General features: G+C 40.0%; 1 protein-coding gene across 1 annotated transcript in view; it reads left to right on the plus strand.

Annotated features, from left to right (window-relative positions):
* Positions 1-25,552, plus strand: part of CNTNAP2 (contactin associated protein 2) — a 984,443-nt gene that overhangs the window by 586,568 nt on the left and 372,323 nt on the right. The window contains 1 exon segment of the mRNA XM_032235887.1: positions 3,753-3,859. Coding sequence (XP_032091778.1) covers positions 3,753-3,859 — 107 coding nt within the window.

Consider the following 25,552-nt stretch of genomic DNA (forward strand, 5'->3'; position numbering starts at 1 on the left):
TGCTGATGCCCAAAGTAAAACAAATGGCACTTGTGACAATGAGAAGATAGAGTAATCACACTTAAAATTCTTATCTCATCCAACAAGACCTGAGTCTTTGCATAATGTATCCAGCATAGGTTAATTTGAACCTGACCATTTAAATCTTGGGAACCCGGGGTTCATTTGCTTAATAATCCTTTGGTCTACTTTCTTGGTTGTCATAGTAGTTTCAGGAGTTTTCTCCAACTTCAAATTTCAAATGCATCAAGACTCAAATAAACTACTAAGTGGTGGGTTGCAGGCAGTATGCCCGGGTACGGGCGTACTGGTGCCTGCCCGGAGCACTGGGTACCATTCCGGTATGGTGCTCCAGAGGACCCGCCTGCCTGCCCATGCTCCTTACCTGTTTTTAAAGTCTTCTGCACTTCTGTGCATGCACATGGCATGTACAGCGCCTGCACGATGCTCTGCTGAGCAGCTGGAACATCACGGAGGTTCACAGATGCGTCGCTGGAAGGTAGGATGCATGCATGCACTGTGCATGTGTGCGCATGCACTGTGTGCATTCAAGTGGAGGACGCCAGGCCCATTGCAACCATAGCAGTTGCAACGGGATCCGGAACCGACCACTGTACTAAATAAGCTACAGACTTCCAGTGAAAAGATGGCGAGTTGACAGGAATAATCCCTGAAGGCTTTCCCCCTGAACTGTAGTTGTTTCAACCTAACAATGGAAGGATCTAGCATCTTTAGTTTATATGACTCTTCTTGTTTTAGGAACGTCTTAGAATTATCCCACAAAATCCTCCGATACACGAAAGGAAGCTGTGTTTTGAAGCAGCCTGCATGCTGAAAACTGGGGGGGGGGGGGGGTTCATTGTTGAAGCAGCCATTTTGGAATTTATTTTTCAAATGGACAGTAAGTTGCCTCTTTCATTTCTTAATCATTTTTAAGCATTAATATTTTTTATTAAACTAAAAGAAGCTCTCTTTAGCCACAGCCTCTTATTCCATTTTGAAAATCTGGACCATTTTGGGGATTTTTTCCCCCAAAGAATGTTTATTTTTTATTCTCTTGCACACCATTTTAAGTATACATTCACATAATTGATATTCTTCTTTACAGTTATCATTCTTTACCATTTTGGGGATTTCTTCATTGTTAAACAACAAGGAAAAGACTGCTGAAGGCAAGCTAAAATAAGGAAGTGGGGAGTATCTTTTTTTAAGATTGATGGAGAAATGTAAGGGTATAAAGTCGTGGTTCTAGTTTATTATTTTTAGTAATTTATACCTTAGTCAGCTTCACTGTGGATTTTTATTATTTCTGGTCAGCAATTCTTAAGTGACTTACAAAAAAAACTACTCTTTGACTAAAGAGGGAGTTAAGAAGATGGAGGAGCAAATTACTAGAGTTATTTTTGAAAGATCTATAAATAAAATCCATCAGTTCATAGATCAGTTATACTCAAAGGATGATTAAAAAAACTCCTCAAACTACTGCACAGATGCAAATAGGTATAGAAAGTTACCAAACTACCAAAGCAATTTCATAAGTAGCTGACAAAGCAGAGGAGTCAGTTATGGTTTAAATATAAATCTCCCAATACAATTGAAAAAAAAAGGTTTTATTCAAGGAAGACAATCTGGAAGGATTGACTCAAACTTAATGAATCAATTGGAATGTGATATTTGTAATTGAAAGAAAGTCTTAATCTAAAGTTTGAAAATGTATTTTTCCTTTATATATAATGTTTAAGTAATTCCTAAAGTTTGTAAAATATTGAAAATGTATTTGAAAGTATCTTTGTTAAGAGAAAAGACGTATTAAAGAAAACTTTAGAGTCTTAGAAAGAAGAAAAAGTTATTCTATGAGGGTAACTTGGAGGGAGTTTAATAAGTTAATTGGAGTTATTTGGAATTTTATTGGTCTGAAAGTAAACTCTAAAGTATATAAGTTAATATGAAGTTTAAAAACAGATGCATTAGAATGTTTTGATTTAGTATTATTTAAAAGAAAAGTGTAATGTTTTAAAATGAATTTAAAAAGTATTTTTCTGTTTAAGGTTAAAGAATTTGAAAGAATACAATGGATTTTATTAATATAAATTGTGATAGTTTATAAAGATTATTAAGTGCAAATATGAATATATACTATTTCCACAACAGGAAAGATAAAGCAGAAATGGTTAGATTGTTTTATTCAAAGAGGAGAATATATTTAATTATGTTTCTTATTTGGATATCACTCCTCGATTTTGTGTTTGTGATGAAAAAAAATGAAACATTGACTTTGGTTTTGTCCATTAGATAGATTTGTTATTATTGAAATGACTAGTTATATACCCATGATGGCAAACCTATGGAACGTGTGCCACAGGTGACACGCAGTGCCCTCTCTGTGGGCATACGGACAGTCACCCCAGTTCGGTTCCGCCAAACATGCGCATGTGCCTCCTGTTGGGCAGGTGGTTGTCGGTCTCTGCTGCGCATGTGCTGGGGCAGGGGCCATGCAAGGGGGCTGCATATCATGTGTGAGTGTGGGTGGAATATGGGGGGGCACCTGCACATGTGTTGGGTGAGGCACATGTGGAGGGCATGCATGCGTTGTATTTTGGGCATTTGTGCGCTTGGGGCACTTGGTCTGGAAAAGGTTAGCCATCACTGTTATATACTAATGTAAAAGTTAAAAAGTTGAGCTGTAATTTTGTTATTTTGTACTGTGCTAAAAAGGGTCAGAAGTCAATATTTTCTTTCTTTCTTCCCTCTTATTTTCTTCCCCCTCTCTTTTTCCTTCCCTTGATTTCCCATTTTTATTTGCATTTTATACATTGATAAAACAATAAAAGTCATGAGATAAAAAATACTCAAGTAAAGTGCACACTGGAAATTATAGTAGAACTTTTAAGAGACTTGATAGCCACTTGTCTGGAATGATATAGCATCTCCTGCTTGAGTGGGATTGGATTTGATGACCTCCATGTTCCCTTCCAATTCTGTTATTCTGTTAACACTTGTGCATGCTTTATAACTTAATTCATGAATGCATGTACTTTTATGGTAGTATGCCACCAACATATATGTGATGACAAAGAAGCACCACAAAACCCAAGATCAATTTGGCTTTGTCAAAATGGCAGACAAACAGTTTGTCTCCCAACTATTAAGAGAAAAAGAGAAGTTTATGAAACTAGGATTTTTTGAGAGGCAATTAAAGGAGGCTAACTTGTTCATGATCTTTCAAAACATGCCTTTCAATGATCTAAGCTAGGGCAATCTAGCATCACTCCCACTGCTTTTAATGACATAAATTATGGTTTCCTTTTAGATTATTAGACTAAGGTAAAAGGAGTTTTTTTTTAAAAAAAAATGTTGTTAAAAAGATTTAAATGCATACTGGAGTACAATTTCTATTGAAAATTAACATTACTTCCATACTATATCTAATTGCCTGTTTAAAAAAATAGGTGTGTTTGTGACCTTTAAAAATGTAACAGTGTCAAAAAATCCATAATCCATCATTATCTCTTCAGTCTCCTTCTCTGTCATTGACCCATTGTTAGCTGTGAATGGGGCATTCATTGCACAATACATCAACTTCTTATGCACCTGCCATGTTCTATCATGAATTATATTAATTCACATAAAGCTAACAAAGATTAATTGCAGTAGTACAGCCGATTGGCACAGGAGGTTTTGCTGCTTGGCAATCTCAGAATGCAGGCTCTCATTCAACCTTGCTTATTTGTCACTGCTTCATATCTCAACAGGTGTGTGCCCAATCACTGTGAGCATGGAGGGAAGTGTACCCAAACATGGGATAGCTTCAGTTGCACCTGTGATGGAACTGGATACAGTGGAGCCACATGCCATAACAGTAAGTGGGACTTAAGCCTTCATGCTGCCTCCCATAATGATCTTTATTAATTGAATTAATAATATTGATTATGATGAGCAGTATAGAAACAGTGGCATGAACTAAAAAGGCAGAATTAAATCTATCTTTAAGTAATAAGGAAGTCTGAATTTACAAGGAATAGTACATCCACGTTGTTCATTTAAAAAGGAAAAAAATGCTTACAAGTACTTTTAAGAAATAATACTTTTTCTAATGTTTTCTTTAATACATTTGTTAACACTAGCATGAAAAAACAACTTTGTAATTTGAACAGAAATCTTTTCTGGGGAAAAAAATGAATTGCATAATCATGTGCAGAACTGAAAACTTGTTTTCTGCTTCCCAAAACTGAATCATGATTCAGAAATGAACCATACATGTTTTTAAAATTTGAACATGTTATTATGCTTAATGTATTATTTCTATGAATTAAGTTTACTGTTTCTTCTGCTTCTTTGCACTTTTAAACTGTGCAAAAATGATTTTTTTTCTCAATTTTGTCCTTGATTGGGTTGGTTTGAATAGCTGTTTCTTGAATAGCCAAAATCAATCTTATGGTTTCTGTTTATAACATTCCAGTTGTAAGTTATTGCCAAGTTAAATATTTATCTACTTCCTTATTGATATTTTATAGAAATTCATTTTGTAATGCTTTTACTTGTCAGCTTTCTGTTCAAAATTATAACATTATTTCAATATTTAAGTTTTGTATCTTGTATAGTTTGTATTTGTATTTGTATTTATTAAATTTATAGGCCGCCCAATCCCGAAGGACTCCGGGCGGCTTACAGTAAATAAATTTTAAAACATAAAGAATTTTAAAAAACAGGAAAACAGATTAAAAACCACATCAAGCACCCAATCTAGTGGGGCTGGACCTCAGTCATGAGGTCAACAGCCCCCAGGCCTGCCGGAATAGCCAGGTTTTGATAGCCTTTTGGAAGGCCATGAGAGTGGGTAGGGTCCAGATCTCTGGGGGTAGTTCATTCCATACAGTCGGGGCGGCTACAGAGAAGACCCTTCCCCGGGGAGCCGCCAGCCGACATTGTCTGGCTGACAGCACCTGGAGAAGGCCCACCCTGTGCGATCTTATTGGCCATTGGGAGGTATGCGGCAGAAGATGGTCTCGCAGATATCCAGGTCCTAGGCCATGTAGGGTTTTAAAGGTAATAACCAGCACCTTGAATCATGTTCGGAGACCGATAGGAAGCCAATGCAGTCGCGGAGGATAGGTGCAACGTGGGTGTATCTTGGTACACCCAGTATCGCTCGCGCGGCTGCATTCTGGACTACTTGTAGTCTCCGAACACTTTTCAGGGGCAGCCTCATGTAGAGTGCATTACAGTAGTCAAGTCTTGAGGTGACAAGGGCGCGAGTGTCCATTTGAAGTGTCTCCCGATCCAAATAGGCAAAGGCCCCCCTGGTCACAGCCGACAGGTGATGTTCTAATGTCAGCTGCAGATCCAGGAGGACCCCCAAGTTGCGGACCCTCTCTGAGAGATGTAAATTCTCACCCCCCAGGCTTAGGGATGGACTATCTGGGCTGTCCTTGGGGGGGCAACATCCACACCCACTCGGTCTTGTCAGGATTGAGTGCAAGTTTGTTCACTCCCATCCAGACCCTGACAGCTTCCAGGCACTGGCACATCACTTCTACCGCCAAGCTGAGCTGGCACGGGGTGGAGAGATACAGCTGTGTATCATCCGCATATTGATTGTATTTAATCCTGTGCCGACGAATGATCTCACCCAGTGGCTTCATGTAGATATTGAATAGGAGGGGGGACAAGACTGAGACCTGCGGCACCCCATATTTAAGGGGCCTAGGGGTCGACCTTTGCCCTCCAACCAATACCGACTGCGACCTGTTGGAGAGGTAAGAGGAGAACCACCGTAAAACGGTGCCTCCCACTCCCACCTCTTCCAGCCATCGCAGAAGGATACCATGGTCGATGGTATCAAAGGCCGCTGAGAGGTCAAGGAGCACCAGGATAGAGGAATGTCCTCTATCTCTGGCCCGCCAGAGATCATCGGTCAGCGCGACCAAGGCAGTTTCGGTGCAGTATCCAGGCCTGAAACCAGACTGAAAGGAGTCTAGATAATCTGCTTCACCCAAGGTCTGTTGGAGTTGGAGGGCCACCACCTTCTCAACAACCTTCCCTAAAAAAGGGAGGTTGGAGACCAGACGATAGTTCCTAAGAATAGCTGGGTCCAGAGAAGGCTTCTTGAGGAGGGGTCTTACCACCGCTTCCTTCAAAAGTTGCGGGAAAGATCCCTCCTGCAAAGAAGTGTTCATGATCATCTGGAGCCAGCCTCGTGTTACCTCCCTGCTGGTCGAGACCAGCCAGGAGGGACACGGGTCCAGTAAACAGGTGGAGGTACTCATCGCTCCCATGGCCTTGTCAATTCCTCAGGGGTGACAAGCTGGAACTCATTCCAGGAAAACTGATCAAGATCCTCCCTCGGCATCTCTGCTGGTACTGTCTAAGTGGAGTCAAGGTCTGCCTGAATCTGAGTGATTTTGTCCGACAGAAACTGAGCGAATTCCTCAGCCCTTCCCTGTAAGGGTTCCCCCGCATCCTTCAGGAGGGAGCAGGTTATCCTAAGCAGGGCGGCTGGGCAATAAGAGCGGAGAAATGTGCACATTTTGCCGCCCGTATAACCACTAAATAAGTCCTAATGAAGGCTCTTAATAGTGTTCGGTTGGATTCAGAGTTGCTAGCTCTCCAGCGTCCCTCTAGGCGTCTCTTTTGGTGCTTCATCTCCTGGAGTTCCTCGGTAAACCAAGGTGCCCTCCTGGATCCACTGCCGCAGAGAGGCCACAAAGGCGCAATCCGATCCAGCGCCTCAGTCGCTGCTGTATTCCAGGCGGCAACCAAGGACTCTGTCGAATTGTGGGCAAGGGAGTCAGGTATCTCTCCAAGCTCCTTCTGAAATCCCAACGGGTCTATCAGGTGCCTGGGGCGGAAACATTTAATCGGTTCCACCTCCCTGCAGTGGGGGAGTAGCTTCCGAAAGTCAAGCCTCAGCAGGGAGTGATCTGACCATGACAAGGGCGCGGTCTCTATTCCCCTAAGTTCAAGATCACCTCTCCACTGCCCCGAGAGAAATATGAGGTCGAGCGTGTGTCCCGCTCTATGAGTCGGACCCTGAATTACCTGGGTCAAGTCCATGGTTGTTATGGAAGCCATGAACTCCTGAGCCCCATCAGAGTGTTCGCCTAGAGATGGCAGGTTGAAGTCCCCCAGTACTATTAGTCTGGGGAACTCAACCGCCAATCCGGCTACTGACTTTAGGAGTGCAGGGAGGGCTGTTGTGACGCAGCTGGGAGGTAGGTCCATCAGAAACAAGCCCACTTGAACCCCTAGGTCCAACTTCAAGAGGAGAGATTCCCACCCCACAATCTCTGGAGCAGGGATCCTGCGAGGAACTAATGATCCTCGGATAATAACTGCCACTCCCCCACCCCTTTACTGGTGTCATGGTTGATGGAGCACCTGGAACCCTTCTGGGCACATTTCTCCTCCCTCATGGCCCAGCCAGGTTTCAGTAATACATGCCAGGTCTGCCCCCTCATCAAGTATTAAGTCCCGGACGAGGGGAGCTTTATGGATCACAGACCTGGCATTTAGCAACAACAACCTGAGACCAGACCCCTGACTTCCCTTGCCACCAGGTCCTTGAGCTGAGCTTGCAGGGCCGGAACAAGGGATCGCTGTGATGTAGCGAGCCCTCCTGCCCTGGTAATGGCTAGCCCTGTAGCTCCCATCATACCTGCCCCTCCTGGTCATAACTGGAATGCTCCGACCCACCCCCATCCCAGTAGACCCTTCTTTCTCTCCAATGGCCCCCATTCTTCTGATATATCATTTAGTTATTATTTGTAACTTGTATCAATGCTTGTTCTTGACTGTCCTGCATATAATTAGCCAATGCATACTTTTATGCAAGCCATTGTTCCTGAGTCTTATTGTCCATGTGCGACTGATGTCCGGGGACTCTAAGACATGATATAGTCCTTGTTGACCTGGGTAATGATGAATACAGTATAGGATTCTCTTTTTTTATGTTCTTATTATAGAAAATAGGTACACCCAGAGACCTGTGTGGCATGGGCTATCCTTCTGGTAGAATACACTACTGCCAGTATAGCTCTCAATCCAGTGGTGGAATTCAATTTTTTTTACTACTGGTTATGTGGGTTTGGTTTGGTGGGTGTGACATGGTTTGGTGGGTGTGGCTTGATGGGTGTGGCAGGGGAAGGATACTGTAAAATCTCCATTCCTTCCCCACTCCAAGGGAAGGTTACTGCAAAATCCCTATTTCCTCCCGATCAGCTGGGACTCTGCCGGCAGAGAATAGATGGGGGCTGGACCAGTCAGAAGTGGTATTTACCGGTTCTACGAACTATTCAAAATTTCTGCTACCAGTTTTCCAGAACTCGTCAGAACCTTCTGAATAACATCTCTGTCTCAATCTCATTAAAGCATCACAAGTCCTTCCACCATGGCAAGTAGTATCCATAGAGAAGTTATTTTTATTATTAAATTTATATTGCTGCCTGACTCTCAGAGACTCTGGGAATTTGCTGACATGGTTAGGCATCACCACAGGTTCATCTCTACCAGTCTTCTTAGCCAGACACATATTCAAAGGCTGATATAAGAAGACTGAGAACACTCCTCTCCCAAGCACAACTATTTATGCTGACAGCACCTGCAAATAGATTGGATCTCTGTTTATGTAAATTTACAATTTTGCACTTATCAAAATCAAAGGAAAAACACATATCATAATTTTCAGAGTATAAGACACAGCTTCCCCCCCCCAAAAAAGGGTGAAAATCTTGTGCATCTTATACACCCCTGCAAGTGACCCAGAGAAGTGTGGAGGTCAAGATGCCCCATCTTCCTATCTATAGATGTAGGCATTGAAAGCCTGACTTTCACACAGCAAGACCTGATTGTCAAGCCTCAGTCCTAAGCTTGACATTACTTGGGGAGGGGGGGACTATAACACAAATCACTACTATTATTTGACCTTTATCAAGTTTATTGTATATAGGCTTTGGTAGGTCAGATTATTCAATGTTTAGGGGGCAGTAATATAAGGCTCTGCTATGGGGGGCATTAGCATCTCGTAGTTCTACTGCTTCTTTACAAACATTAAGAAATTCTGAACTTCTAGATCCTTCACCAAGTCAAATTCACGAATGAGCATGCCAATATCAAAACCAATTTCTCGATTCAGAATTTTCTCTTCTCTGTTGCCCACCAGTTCTATCACTTTTAAAAAAGGCTAGTAGAACCCCAGATCACACAATCGCCAGGTTCCATTAAAGAATTCTTCTCTTTCTGCTTCTTGGGTAACACAAAAATGTAAGATGACTCATTTTGAAGGAGCTGATAGAGAAGGTATTTTCTAGCTTCTTTAAAACGAGTCATCTTACATTTTTGTAAGTATTACCCAAGAAGGTCCCTCCTTTCAAGTAATGCCAAGCCTTGGACTGGGGCTCGACAGACCGCTCCCCTCTACCAGGGTCCACCTAAAAGACAGAAAATAGAGGGGTTAGTATCAATTACATGATCTGCTATACCTCCCAGATTTATGCAGATACTTCTGATGGAATTTGCATACTAGACTGGTGGCCCTGACATCAGGGGATGCTACCCAGGAAGTATCAGCAAAAGGATACCCCTTCCACCTTACTAGGTATTGGAGTTTTCCCCTATAGAGGTGTGCATCCAACATGCTGTCTATTTCATAGTGGTCTGAATCCACAGGCCTTGGTGCACTCGGGAGAGTGCATAGTGGTTCCAACAGGCTTCAGCAGACTACCATGAAAGACTGGATGGATCTTACCCAACTGCCGTGTAACTTCAACTCAACCATCACAGAATTGATTACTCAGATAATGGGGAAGGACCTAGATATTTGGACCCTAGCTTTTTACTTAGTATCCGCAGTTTTAGATATTTTGTGGACAGGTATACCCAATACTCTACGCAGAAGGGGACACTCATAGAGATGCAGCACTTCAATCCTCCTGGGTGCTGCCATCTCATAAACATGGTGCTGGGCTTCCCAGCAAGCCCCCTACGCCTTTGCTGCCTTGGTCAGAGCCTGATTCCACAAGCAGCCCAGGGAAGCATGGAGATCGGGACTTGGTTGGCAAAGCGGGCACTGTGCAGGAAGTGTAAGGCAAGGCAGATAGTAGCTATGCCTGCCACTTCTTCAAATGACCCAGATGGAGGGTGGTCATCCTCCTTTCCAGGAAGAAAGAGGTGAGTCTGTGGAGAAGGAGGAGGAGGGCACGCAGCTCTGTGATGTGCAATGGGGAACCTGGGAGGAAAACATTTTCAGGTGGCAACTCTGGTTGTACACCTCATTTTTTTTATTTGGGGAAGGGGTCGCAGCACTGTCTCATGAAAACATTTTCCTCCTCAATTTGGGCAGAGGCCAAAAAAGTGGAAAACTGCCTGAAAAACATCATTTCAGGTTATGGGGTTTGCCAAAAATAGACATCGCTTTTTCGGTCTCTGCATGCCGGGATATCAGCGGGGGCAGCAGTTAGGGTGTCACTTGAAACCTGCCAAAACCACACACACACCCAGGTTTTCATGAGGGCAAGCAGCTCTGCAAATTGCATCGGGGAATCAGGCCAATGGGCAGCGGTGACTGGAAAGGAGGGATGTTACATTTTTTGGGATCCAGCTTGGCTCCTGGATGCAGAGAGGGCTTAGGTGGTGATGATGGCGGCGGTGGTTCCTCAGTTTTCTGGGGAGTAAAGTAAGGTGACCAGATTTTCAGATTGGTAAAGAGGGACACCATTGACCTGGGGGGGGGGGGGCGCTTGATTAAAAATTTTATATGGAGCAACAAAAATTTTCATACAACGCAAAAATAGTATTGTAATATTTTTTTATTTCAACATAACTACAATTTACAAATATAATACATTTATTTACATTTATATTTATTAAATATATTTACAAAAATTATGTAAGTATTATTTTATTCTTTGGCATTCACTTGAGTGATTTTTTTAGTATATTGCTGTCATTGTTTAAAAGGTCATAAAATTTTTCACAATAATTTGTTAAATTATATTTCACACATAAAATGACTTTCAAAGACTCAACACTTAATTGTGATTTTTCTGATGTTCACACTTTTTTTTACCATAGAAAAAACGTGTTCAGTCGCAGCATTAGTTCCTGGTAAGAACAGCACGTATTCCACAATTTTTAGTGCATTATTGTATGGAACATGGTTTGTTTCAAAATGATAAAATATTTCTAACCATTTGTTCTCTATTGTGATTTTTGCTGTTGCCCAAGATTTAACCTTTTCCTTATCAATATATTTTTTTAATAATGATACCTCATCAAAAAGATCATTTTCAGAAATATTACTATTTGGGAAATTTTGAGTAATATGATCGAATGATTTTTGCACATCATTCCAATTAAGTTCTTGTTTTAATGCAACCAAATGAAAATGTTCAATATCATTGTAATGTACCGTCCACTCTTCTAAATAATCTATGAAGTTACTATAGAACTTTTTAATGTGATTCATGATATCTGCATGATTTATTGCACCTTGTTCTTCTAGCTGGCTTATACTAATATGGATAGTTAATGGAATAAAAATATTTTCTAAGCACTCTCGAAACTGAAATTTTAAATTATTAATTTCATTTGCTACTTCGATTACCGAAATTTTGTCACCTTCACTAAGTTTTATAGTACTTTGAAAAAGAGCTGCTTGATTGTGTACAAACTCTAGCCAAATTTTTGAAGATTCTTTTTCAAAAAACTCTTCTAAATTTCTAGGACATTTATCCTGTGATAGAAAGTAGGATTTCAAAGGATCGTATATTTTCAAAATTCTTTCAACAGCTGGCAAAAGAGCTAACCTGTGCGTTTTACTGTATCCAAATATTTTGTGATATTCAACTTCCGCATTTTCATAAAATTCTTTAAGCATTTCAACACGCACAGTGTATATATAGAAATAAGAATATATTTTAACAACAATATTTTCCACATCTACGGGCAACAAGTCAGCAGCTGTTTGAATGCCGTTATGTATTATGTGCGCTGCACAACCAACACCAATAATGTTTTGATTAAGGTTTTTGTTTAATTTATAAAAAATATTATTTGTACCTCTTCTTGCTTTTCCTCCAAAATTTGCGTTCGTGTTGTCTCCACAATATGCAATTATTTTATGTTTTAAATTGTTTTGTTCCAAAATATTAATAATGGAACTGAAAATTATTTCAGAAGTTTTGCCGGGCAAAGAAAAAAATCTAAAATTCTAATTTGTATTCCAGTTTCTGAATAAAAAAATCTAATAATGATTGGAAATAATTTTATATCCTTATGATTAGATGCATCAGAATATATGGATATAAAATTAATTTTCTCTAGATTTTTGTTTAATTCTGAAAATGCATATGGGGAAAGCACATTACACACAATTGCCTCGGATTTTGTTCTAGCACAGGCAAATTTTTTGTTGAATAACTTTTTGACAACTTGTGATGTACAGTTCATAGATCTGAAGGAATGATTGTGATTAATAGCATGAAAAGACATAAATCCTTCTGCTAATGCTAATTTCTTTTCTTCGTCTCCATAAGTTGTTTTCTGAAAAAATTCCTGTATTTTGGAGGAAGATGCAGCAGTATCTAAATATCTTTTATTTTTCTGTGTCTCCAAGTGCTTTGAAATATCATTCTTCCCGCCGTGCAAAATAGAAAATTCAGCATTACATTTCTCACATTTTACTATGTGATCGCATTTGGTTTTTTTAAGAAAAGGAAATTCACTTCTTAGATCATCGTTGAATTTGCATCCTCTTTTCTTACTCATTATGTTAATAATCTAAAAAAATTAAAATTATACGATTTTATACGATATAAAATTCAATGAGGGTGAAACACACTAAATCTGGCAAAGCTGCCTTGCACCAACCTAGCCTGCTCATAGAATAGCAGCCACTTTGAGACACATAAACCTGGTCTGAATATATTGCATCACAAAGAAAACATTTGCAAAAAGGAACATTTCTTGTAGTAAATATATTTTATAAACAATTAAAAAATAAAATTCCCCAAAAAATAATTTTAAAAAGATATTCTATAAATAAAAGAAATCCTTAAAAACCATTGTTAAGTATTACACCAGCAATAATTTACACTGTAATCATTTCACAGAATAAATTGAAGTAAAACCATTTTTAAAAATTCTATAGTTCTTCTACTTTGATACACTTCCCTCCTTGCTAGGTTTTTTTTTAAATGGTCCCCATTACTCTTCATTGTAAGGCAAGAAGAATGTTACTATCTAACTATGATTTAGAGACTCAATCTCTACTTTTATCTAGTTATTTTACTGTTAACATTAAGTAGCTTTTAGGATTCTTTCCATCAACTTTTCTCTCCATCTAAAGCAGTGTTTCTCAACCTTGGTCCACCTGAAGATGCGTGGACTTCAACTCCCAGAATCCGTCAAGCCAGCTGGCTGGGGAATTCTGGGAGTTGAAGTCCATGCATCTTCAGGTGGACCAAGGTTGAGAAGCACTGACCTAAAGGAATCAGATTCTATCCCTGGCTGTTCATCCAAGGAGACATGATGTTAATCCACAGGTGTGGGAACCAAAAACTTTTTGCTCCCCAAGACCCCCCCCCCCATTTGAAGCAGTGAGAATGACCATGCTGTCTCCAGAGAAAGGATAGTTAATGTACAGGTAGTCCTTGACTTACGACCACAGCTGTGCCCAAAATTTTTGTTCCTAAGTAAGACATTTGTTAGGTGAATTTTGCCCCATTATACCACTTTTCTTGCCACAGTTCTTAAGTGAATAACTGCAACTGATAAGTTAGTAACATAAGTGAATCTGGTTTCCGCATTTGACTTTGTCAAAAGATCACAAAAGGCGATTACATGACCCCAGGACACTGAAACCATCATAAATACAAATCTGTTGCCAAACATCAAAATTTTGATCACGTGACCATGAAGATGCTGCAACGGTCACTAAGTGTGAAAAATGGTTGCTAAGTGTGAAAAATGGTTATCAGTCACTTTTTTCAATGCCATTGTAACTTTGGTCACTAAACCCATTATACCACATTTCTTGCCACAGTTCTTAAGTGAATAACTGCAGTTGATAAGTTAGTAACATAAGTGAATCTGGTTTCCCCATTTGACTTTGTCAAAAGGTCACACAAGGTGATTACATGACCCCAGGACACTGACCATCATAAATACGAATCTGTTGCCAAACATCAAAATTTTGATCACGTGACCATGAGGATGCTGCAACGGTCACTAAGTGTGAAAAATGGTCATCAGTCACTTTTTCAATGCCATTGTAACTAAATGAACTGTTTGAAAGCTAAGGCTAGCTTGCATTATAACACTTTATGCTAGCTTACATTTTCAAGGGAGAGAAGCTAAACTCCTTATTAGAATTGAAATAGAAATGAGTAGAGTAGAGTAGAGTAGAGTAGAGTAGAGTAGAGTAGAGTAGAGTAGAGTAGAGTAGAGTAGAGTAGAGTAGAGTAGAGTAGAATAGAATAGTTTATTAGCCAAGTGTGATTGGACACACAAGGAATTTGTCTTTGGTGAATATGCTCTCAGTGTACATAAAGAAAAATAAAATAGAATACATTCATCAAGAATCATAAGCTACAACACTTAGTGATAGTCATAGGTTACTAATAAGCAATCAAATTATACTAGGAAACAAATTATTGGATTTTTAAATTATTGGATTTTCTTTCGAAGAAAGTATGTGCTTCCTGATTATTAAAAGTGCAAATTCAGTGTCAATCACTCCTGACTATTTAAAAAAAGATTCTATCCAAAATAAATTGAAATAAACCATTTTTAAAAATTCTATGCACAATAGTTTGAAATGTATTGTGCATAGAATTTTTAAAAATGGTTTATTTCAATTTATTTTGGATAGAATCTTTTTTTAAATAGTCTAAGACAATTTAAAAAAAGAATCCACACAGAATACAACTATTTTAAAAAATCCTATGGACAATAAATAAAATATTATTTTAAAATACATTAAAAAATAAAATAAAAAAAACCAAGCTCACTTAGCAGCAGGCAGGCAGAATCAGCAGAACTCTGGACTGGTCTGTGGAGGGACAACAAGGCTAGGGTCACTAAGCATGTGTGGAGAGGGGGGGCAGGGGGAAAAGCTACTGCTAGCCCGCGGCCTCGCTAGGGAAGGTGAAAGCTAGGCCACAATGGCTACTGCCAGCCCGCAGCCATGCAAGGGAAGGCCTTTGCAAGGGAAGGCCTTCCCTTGCGAATACTAGGCCGCGGCGGCTACTGCCAGCCCATGGCCTCGCTAGGGAAGGTCTTCGTAAGAGAAGGCCTTCCCTTGCGAAAGCTAGGCCGCCGCCGCCCACCTGAAGCCTCCCAAGTCCCGCCGCCAGAGTTGCTTACCTGAAGCAGCAAGAAGGCGAAGGCAAAATGGAGGTAAACTCAAGCAGTGCAAAGCTTTTAAAGTTAAACTTTCCTGCCCCCAGCCCGCTCACTGATTGACTGGACTCCAGCCAATCAGTGAGCGGCAGGCTGGGCTGGCTTAGTGTGGATGGGCAGGGGAGTGAGTGAGAGAGCTGCAACATGGCAGAAATGGGGGAGCGAGCGAGCGAGCTGCAATGCGCCAAAATTAAAAACGAAAAATCGGGACTTTTTAATAACGACACGGGACATGGGACAAATTGTAGAAAATTGTGACTGTCCCGCCAAAATTGGGACATCTGGTCACCTTAGAGTTAAGTCATCATGGCCATTGTCTCCCCTGAACTGCCCACTGGGCGGCCAGAGGGGCAACCAGCCACAAACCTTGGGGCCCACCTTGTTTGCTGAAACCACCAAGCAGATTTTCTCCCCCCCAGACCATCCAGAAGAGGTTCATTCCTCAGGTTGTGCATTGACCCTCCCCACAGAACATGTGAGGAGTCCCTTCAGGGAAAATGAGTAGTCCCTGCAAATTGCAGGAGCACCCCAACAAGTTTTCTGGAAAAGAACTTCTGAGTAATTGACACACTCTTTCCCAGCTGAGTCTCCAAGGCACCTGTCACTTACAGGAGGAGAAGGAGGGTGCCCCTTTTCAGGCAACAGTTTTTAGCAGGTTCAAAGCACAGCTTTCTTTCCCAGTTACTCAGAGGCTTTGGTTTGAGGTGGTGCTGCTTTATGCTGCCCTCCTCCTCCTTGCTTTCCTAGAAGGCATTTTTCAGGCAGTTTTCCACTGTTTTGGCCTCCACCCAAATTGAGGAGGAAAGCATTTTCGAGCGGCAGCACTGAGATCACCTTCCCAAATCCAAAAACAGGGTGTACAACCAGCAGTGCCACCTGAAAATATTTCCCTCCCCAGTTCCCCACTGCACATTGCAGAATCACACGCCCTCCTCCTCCTTCTCTGCAGACTCACCTCTTTCCTCCTGGAAAGGAGGATGACCGCCCTCCACCTGGGTCATTTGGAGAAGGGGCAGGCAGAGCTGCTAGCCACCATGCCTTACACCTCCTGCGCAGTGCCTGCTTCACCAACCAAGTCCTAATCTCCATGGTTCCCTGGAGCACTTGCAGAATCAGGCTCTGGTACTGTGTTTATGAGATGGCAGCATCCAAGAGGACTGAAGTGCTGTGTATCTATTAGGCCTTACTGCGAGAAAGCCAGACTTTCAATGCCTATAGCTATAGGTAAGAAGATGGGGGGCATCTCGGGAGCAGAGCCTTTGGTGACAAGTCCTTCTTCTGCCCCATGAATATCATCCCCCACTCCACTCACTCCAGTTAAATGTGTGTAGGTGATAGGATTTGTTTTAAATGAATAAAAATATCTGTGCTGCTTGTTATCGAAATCCAAGTGGAAGTGAAGACTCTGCTGATCATGATGGTAGACAGAGGCAGAATTCTTTTTTTCTTGTTTCCCCCACAAAAAATTAAGGTGCGCCTTATACTCCAGTGCATCTTATACTCTGAAAAATATGGTAATATTAATACTTGGATATAGATACAAGAGTAAAAATCCAAAATTATGAAAGTGGTCCTTTACAAACCTTTCCCATAAATACACATAGTATTTGAGTTTTATCTTCAGTATCTGGCATTCTAAAGAGGAGTCGGGGTTGATCTCCTCTAAGACTGATGGGTTTGATTGCCTTGCAGTTCAAAGGACTCGGAGGAGTCTTCTCCAGCACCATAGATTGGAGATTTGGAATTCAGTTTTTAAATGTTTACCAATTAGGATTGATCTTGGTAAAACATCACTTATCTAAAATTAAATGTTTTACTAAGGAAACAATTGTCAGGTGCAGTACTTCTGGATAACATCATACACATTGTCTTCTGCAAATATAATAAGTACAGTATATTAAAAATGGAATTGGTCCTTCTTGAATTGTGTAGTGCTGGAGCAGGAATTTAAAAGCTATTGCCATATTTTTCAACTACTGTTATTATAAATGCTTAGAGATGATTGTGTCATGTGAGAATCTGTAACAACAGCGAGGTTTCCTTTTACACAGTCTGAAATTTTAGATATGTCTATGTGCATGCTGCTAAAGAATTTAATCATGTGTGTGTGTGTGTGTGTGTGTGTGTGTGTGTGTGTGTATTGCTGTTCAGAGACCCAATTCCTTCTAAAGTGAGATTTCATGAAATGCTTCAATTAAATAGCAGCATTTTGATAAACAGAATCTTAGTTTATCCTCTTCCTTCTGAGCCTTTAAGCCTGAGGAAACTTATCAGACAATGTTATATTATAAGTGCAAAATCCAGAAATGTTTTTCCAAGACAGATTATGAAAGCTCCCAGGGAAAAAAAGTCAAGATTTCATATTTCAATTCAATATAGCTATATTCCAATTCTAATACTATGGTACTTCAAATAAGATAAGGAGAGCCTTCAGAGCATGACCAAAGGTTCTATGTGATATACATTTTCTTGAGTACTTATGTATTCATGTTATGTTTATGTGCATGAGTGCTTTTTCCTCAGATTGTGTGGCCTTATGTTTCTGGGGTGTGCAGTCTACTGATCGTATCTTGCATCAAATCAGTGGGTGACCTGTCCCAATCATCCTATATAGATGTTAAATTACTTGGAGAAAAATAAAAAGTTTTATGAAGTTTCACGTTGGAAAATCCATGGGCTCAGTTGCTACTGAATGGAATCATCCAAATTCTCATGAAGGTTATTGACCAGAGTATCCAATGTTATTTCTATCTCATGCCTGGGCTTGAATCCTACATGGAATGCATCTAGATGTCCAGATTTGGAAGGGGCCTTGGAGACCTTCTAGTGCAACCCCCTGCTCAAGCAGGAGAGTCTATACATTTCAGACAAATGGCTGTCCATTATTTTCCTAAAGGCCTCCAGTGATGGAACACCCTCAATTTCTGAAGGCAAGCCATTCCATTGGTTAATTGTTCTTACTGTCAAAAAACTTCTCCTGAGTTCCAGATTGCATCTCTCTTTGATTAGTTTCCATCCATTGCTTCTTGTCTTGCCTTCTGGTGCTTTGGAAAACAGGCAGTTTAAGTAACAAAGCAGAAATGTCATGTAAGCATATTAAGCATCACTGTCTTTTATATTGTGGACTAGTTAAAAATTTCAAGTGATTTTCAAGGTCAGCCTATATACAGCATTAGCTGAGCCATGAGATTACTAAAGAGACTTCAGATCCAAAAAGGCATGTAAATCACATACCAAACGGAGCTAAGCTGCTACCTACCTTTGTTAGCTATGAATCTAAAAGGATTCATATACAATTGCAGGATCCTTTCCTCCTTGATCTTGGCACCGCAACTGCTTCAGGATCAGAAATCAAGCAGGGCACATATCTAAAAGGACAGCATCACTGATGCTGTTCAGGCTAGTAATGCATATTTACTGATCCTTACTAGATCTGGTATTTGGTAGTAACAGCCTGATCTTCATCCATGTGTAAGTCCCATTTCACCCGCAATGTCTCTGCCTTCCCCAACTTATCTCTTTCTGATTGGGAATGCCTTAGTATGAATCTCCATTGTTTTTCTTTGGCTACCTCACCTCATTCTGATCTCCTTTCCAATCATCCTAATTTACTAGTTCTGGCATGAAAGGCTGCTATTAGCTAAATAATTAGGTTAGATCTCATCCAATCATATCGTCCACAAGGATAGCAAATACCAGTGCAGATTGAATTAGCCCATTCCCTGATTGTTTCTTCTGCTGTTGATAAAATTTCCATCAACAGAACACATTTGAGTGCTAAGTAAGTCAGAGAAATCATGACAAATCATAGTGATTTTTGTTGTTCTTCCTTAAGTAAATAAGGCTGATACCTATATTTGTAAGTCAGAAAAAATATATAGAGGATGGATGGATGCAGGGATGGACAGGTGGATGGACAGACAGACAGATAGATAGATGATAAAGATAAATAGATTCACATTGCAAATGTTAAATTTATTTAATTCTGAAATTACAACTTTATATGATTGTTCTTAACATGAGGTTTTTTTAGAAGTTGAAATGAGATCATACAATGCATTGCCCAATTTTGTTGAAAATATGATTTGAACAAACATTTCATGCTTTGTTTTTGAATCTGATTAAAAACCAAATGAGAATAGAATGCATTGATTCACTCTTCCAAATGTCAGCTACATTTAGTGCCCTAGAAGTTTAATGAGCTTTGATTATTTTTTTCCTCTAAATTTCCTATTATTTTGCTATTAAAATATTCTGGGTTGTTTTTATAATGTTTATAACATCAAAAAGTACTTTTAGGAAAAAAGAATTTGAGTCACATCTTCTTTTCATTACACATTATCATTAGTGCGGATAATAGGCTAATTGTTATACTTGAAAAAATATTTCCAGATTTACTAATCAAGAAAACCAAAAATGTATAAATAACATAACATGTAATTTGCATTTCTATGGGTACTTTGACTCCTGCAGGTGCAATTGGTTAGCTTTTAATTATTGTGATCCTACTCTTTTATATTTACTGAAACTATTATTTGAGGAAATAGAAACTATGTGATGAATTTTAAATCTTTACTAAATAAAATTAAGTAGATTAGCTTTCTCTAGAGTGACACGTTGCATAAAGGTTCATATGAATTAAGGGGGAAAAAATTCCAAAACACTCAGCCATCCACTCTTACTTAGGTGTTGCATAACATTTTTTCTAAGATAACAATAGAAGGGGTGGGTTTCCTCCTTTATATTCAGAAGCTGTTTTATTTATTTTTTCTTACATGAATAAATTCCATAGGCTGAAATATTGTAAAAACCCATGTTCTAACATGCTCCAATCCAAGTACATTTGAAAGAGGACATCAGTCTCTACAATTAAAATACAGAAGCAAAGCTATCAATGAGCAAAGAAAAAAGTTAGGCATATTATAAGAAAAATGAAGATTTCTACTTCCTAACCACAGGAAAAAAATAGTGTCTTTGGAAAATTGATATTTGACAATACCTGGACAACGAGCATAAGAATGAGAAAAATATAATCATCCCGAGCATAACAATGAGAACAATAATATTTCCATTATTGACTTCCCAGCAATAACTTTATTTTTTTAAAAAAAATCAACCACACAATATTGTATTTAATCAAAATGTCTAGTTTGCTAATATGTTTACAAAGATCTTACTTTACCTTTTTATTTATTTATGATTTTTTTCCTATTAACATTAGAAACAAAATTATTATAAAATTCTCCCTCTATGTTTAAATCCTCTAAGGTCCACTCTCAGGGCTCATTTTTAATTTGTCTCTCATTGTGTCATCTGTTCTGCCTCTGCTGAGCTATGATAAATCTAAAGGCTGCCTTACTATAGCAATGCCAGAAGTATGAATGAAAAAAATGTGAAGGAAAGCAGAAGCACCTGCTTTGCTTCCTCCTTTATTACTGGATTTAAAGTAAAGTGAAATGTGCAACCTAAATATCCTATGGGTAAGCCAATATTTCTGTCTATAGCAGCTATTTCCAACAAGCAGGCTTATTGTACCTCAGAATATCCCTGATGCCTTCTTTTAGAAAATTAACAATGTAGCATCTGCTAATCTAATTCATTTCAAGGACTGGGTATTACTGAGGTGAGTCTATGATATCTTGGAGTGGCCATCTTGCCACAGCCACGTTGCCTCAGCCACTTTGGTGCAGACATCTCAGTGCTGCCATCTTGGTGTGGAACAAACTGCTATGGGAAACTTGACATGGCATCTCCCTTCGCAGGAGGCAGATATTGACCACAGTGTCAAAATTGGCCATATCTCTGAATCCAGGTCTGGCCTTCCATGGGTACCGCTGGTGAGTTGGATCAGAGCATGTCCACTCTGTGCAGCTTCTGCAGGGCCATTGCTGCCCATGCACATCCCATCTGCTGCCTATCTGACAGGGAGATCTTCTACCTGGGCCATGTTTGGCCATTTCCTTTTCCCCATTTGTGGTGTGTGTGTGTGTGTGTGTGTGTGTGTGTGTGTGTGTGTGTGTGTGCGCGCGTGCGCGCGTGCAATGGCTCCTCTCCTAATTTGAGAAAGTAAAGACTCTTGAAACGGATTATTTCAAAAGGAACCTTTAATCAGTTAGGATGGAAACTATTAGAAGCAAAGCAGCATCTGAAAACCTTTAGGCCATCCACATGGGATTAAGCTGATAATGACTCCTCCCCTTTGTCCGAATGCAGATTCTGACCAGTACACAAGTTTGAAGATGCTTCCTTAACTCTTCTGCCCTGGAAGTCAATAAAGCACACGTTCCCATGGCTATCTCTAGTTAGACATCAAAGTTATATATCCCACATGGCTACCATAAACATCCCTCCAGAGATGTTGGGACCTTCAGTCTCCCAGTGACAGGAAACCAGTTGTAAAGTTATTAAACTCAGTTGTTTCAGATGTAGCTAATGATTTAACTCCGAGGCTCCCCTCCTCCCAATTGAATGGCAGTATCACTTTTACAGATCTGACAGTGTGTGTGTGCGCGCGCGCACGCGTGTGCCCCCACGCGCTAGAAAGCAGATTGAGGAAGCTTTAAGGTAAGGGAGATGAACCCACCTCATAAAAAGCAGACTAAGTAGGAGTCATTGACAGTCAGAAGACAACTGTCACAGTCTCTGCTTGCCCCTTTCCTACACAAGACCCGGCACAGCACCCTGAAGGAGAGGTCCACATGGATGCCTCCTCCTGCAAGTGTCGCGGGGGGCGGGGGGAGAAATGGATGAACGCAGCCTAGGCAGAAGGCCTCCCTGGCAGACAGATATGGAGACCTGGATGAAGAGACACAACCTGTTGTGACGCTTTGGTTGACAGCTACCTTCTGTGAAGGGCATGCTGCAGAGGCTACGTTGATTTGTCTCATAGCAAGTTTCCTAGGGTGATTTCTCCATGCCAAGATGGCCACACCAAGCTGTGGCTAGATGTTAACTCCAAGATAGCAGTGCCAATATGTCCCATTCCATACTGAAGCTATGTGACTACAAGATCATTTGAATTACCTTCCAAAACACAGACAATGTTTACAATATATTAATTATAATTAATTAATTAATTAATTAATTAATTAATTAATTAATAGCCATTATATAATGTTTATATATTTCTTACTGTCTGTTCATAACAGTACTGTAGATCTGGATTGATTAATCATACTGGTTACTATTTATTAATAATCATTAGACACAAACATCTGATTTAAATGCATTAGTCATTATTTTATTAGCAATTATTTAGTTATCAAATGTATATGCCTCTCATCTCACGATGCAAGATGACATTTTATCAAACTAATTATACAGATTTTCTCAAAATAATACTATCAGCAGCCAAAAAACAGCAGAGAGTTAATGCTCTGATTACTGAGTTTTTCAATAATGTAATTTAAAATAATGCAGGAAACATATATTTTTCAACTGAAATTTAGATCATGTAACGCAGGGGTCTCCAGCTCCTGGGCCGCGGGCTACGACCTGAATGGAACCGAACCACGCGAGTGATAGGCGAGTGCAAGTGTGCACATGAAACGTCCCTTGTGAAAGTGGCAGCCAATTGCACTTGTGTGAAGCTCCTCTTGCATGAGTAGTGGCTGGTTGCACTCAGATGTGAAACTGCCTTCACACAAGTGGTGGATGCGCACACCCGCTACTTGTGTGAAGGAAGCTACACATGCTCGCATATGCATGCCTGCCACTCATAGGAAACTGTCCCACCCACCTCCTTTGGGCCTCCAAGCCAGAAAGGTCAAGACCCATTGTGTTTCGCTAACAAATGTGTATCTGCTGCTTTCTGTGACTTTTGTGAATTTTGCTCTTGGATTCTAACTAAATAATAGTCCACAGTCAGTCTATAGAGAATATAAAACTATCTTGGGTCTGCTGATTTTGTAGTCCTGAGAATGAGCAATAGCACTTATTTTTCTTTTATAAGGCTTAAACAGCAATGGAAACATGTGCATTTTGCTTGGATGATAACTGATGTAAATGGCACATGAGCCTTAATTCTATCACCCTTTGTGAGAGCAAAAGATTGATTTTGAACTTTGGTACATATTGGAGAAAGATAAGAGGTATAAATTTCAATTGCAATCATAAACTGGCAATGTTTTTATCAAATCGTTTGCATCAGCCTAAGTAACCCCCTCCTATCCTTCTCCTTTCAACTGACAGCTCTACATCTAATAGAATGTAAAACAAACAGAAACAGGACACTAGTTATTGGATATCTGCTATTTCTCCATGCAGGGAATTGAACCTTGCAAAACATAAATGTCTGAAGAAAGACATTATAGATCAAAAGTGCTAGGAAAATTATTTCCCAATACTACCTAGGTCCCTGGGGAAGGGAGAGAATAGATCACTGATCTGTTAAATCACAATTAATGGAGGGGGACAGAGTGAGGAAAACAGAAGAAGGTATTCCATTATATGAAGGTTTACAGTGTCTTTTAAATGTAAAATCAATTATTTTTATTTGCAGCCAGAGGCTAAAATATTTCCAAATCAGACACACACACACAAAAAAAACCCTAAAGTAAAGTGAATAGATCATGTACAAAATAATAAAAAATATGATTTTGCATAACAGTTATTTGTGAAAGCACAATTGAGATGTGGGCTTCAGGGCATTTAATTACCTACCATTCATCACACCTCTTCACCCCCAGCCACCTGCCTTAGCCGATTACCAGGCAGCTTTCCTCATCGATGGCCCCTCTCCCAGCGATTCTCCACTTCCAATGGTCCCTAGCCTTGTGACCCACCAACTCTTTGTCCTGTTCCATTCCCTGAGGCACAGTTGGACCCAAGCTTTTGACTCTATGGGACAAAAAGCCACCAGCCAATCAGACCGCAAGTCTCACAGCTTCTTTTTACTCCCCCTGTGCTGCACGTGAAAGCAGTGGGTGGGGCGATTGGGGGCTGTGGCAGGAGCCTGGCAGCCTTCCTTGCAAGCCTTGCAGCTCCTCTTTACTCCCCCTGTGCTGGATGGGGGGGGGGGTTCTTTACCAGTATTTCTCAGTCTTGGCACCTCTTAGACCTGTTGACAGGAAGGAAGGAAGGAAGGAAGGAAGGAAGGAAGGAAGGAAGGAAGGAAGGAAGGAAGGAAGGAAGGAAGGGCAATTCTAAGAATTTAATTTGAAGAAATTTGCTATTCTGTTTGTGTGTGTATGTGTCCCCTCGTGCATATAATCAAAACTTTTAAAAGAAAATATAAAAACTGCAAAAACTAATAAAAATGAGGAAAAAAGCAAAAACAAAATGTGCAAGAAAAAATGAAGAAAAATAGAAAAAAGAAATAAAAAATAGCTTCCAATATTTTTCACAGCAATAATAAATGCAAATTATTATTTAGATAATGGAATATTGTCTTAGAAAACCTTACACAATGTATGTAATGCTAAAATTTCCATCTATAAGTTACAAAAAGCCATACTGCTTGGATTTGCTTATATATTATGCCCCTGCATTATGTCATCCTAGATTCTTGGGAAGAACCAATGAAAATAAATGCCAATGCTAGCTAAAGAATTGGCAGCTGTGATTTTACATTGCTGTGTATATAATAATAGCTCCATAATTTCTTTTAATTGCTGTTACTAGGCAGTAATACATTCACTTAGACAAAGTTTCATAAGGTAATTATTTAGTAGCCAAATATTTAAAAGAGGGGTTCTCAGTACATGGGATAAGGTGACCAGATGTCCCGCTTTGGCGGGACAGTCCCGATTTTTCACAATTTATCCTGCGTCCTGCGGCATTTTTAAAAAGTCCCAAATTTTGGAAAGAATGCACAACAAGCTAGGGAATGGTGGGAGAATGGGAAGGGAATATAGTGAAACACCATGTGAATTTTGAATCCCCGAGTGAAATTTCTGCAACCTCCAAATTCCCCTGCATGTGGATGCAAATTACGAAATGACTTTTGTCTCTTGTTCCTTGACTATTGGGAGCAAGACCTTTTCCTATAGCCGGGAGCTCCCTCTACTTCACCCGCGAGGCTCCCAGAGAACTCACTGAGCTATGGCGCATCTAGATCTGGCAAGGAGGAAAGAGCTGAACCGGGAAGTCTCAGATTTCGCCCCCCGCAGCCAAGTCCCTACACTTTCCATCAGTGTCCAGGTGCTCCTGCTAATTG

This window comes from Thamnophis elegans, chromosome Z (assembly GCF_009769535.1).
Source record: "Thamnophis elegans isolate rThaEle1 chromosome Z, rThaEle1.pri, whole genome shotgun sequence".
Taxonomy (NCBI): domain Eukaryota; kingdom Metazoa; phylum Chordata; class Lepidosauria; order Squamata; family Colubridae; genus Thamnophis; species Thamnophis elegans.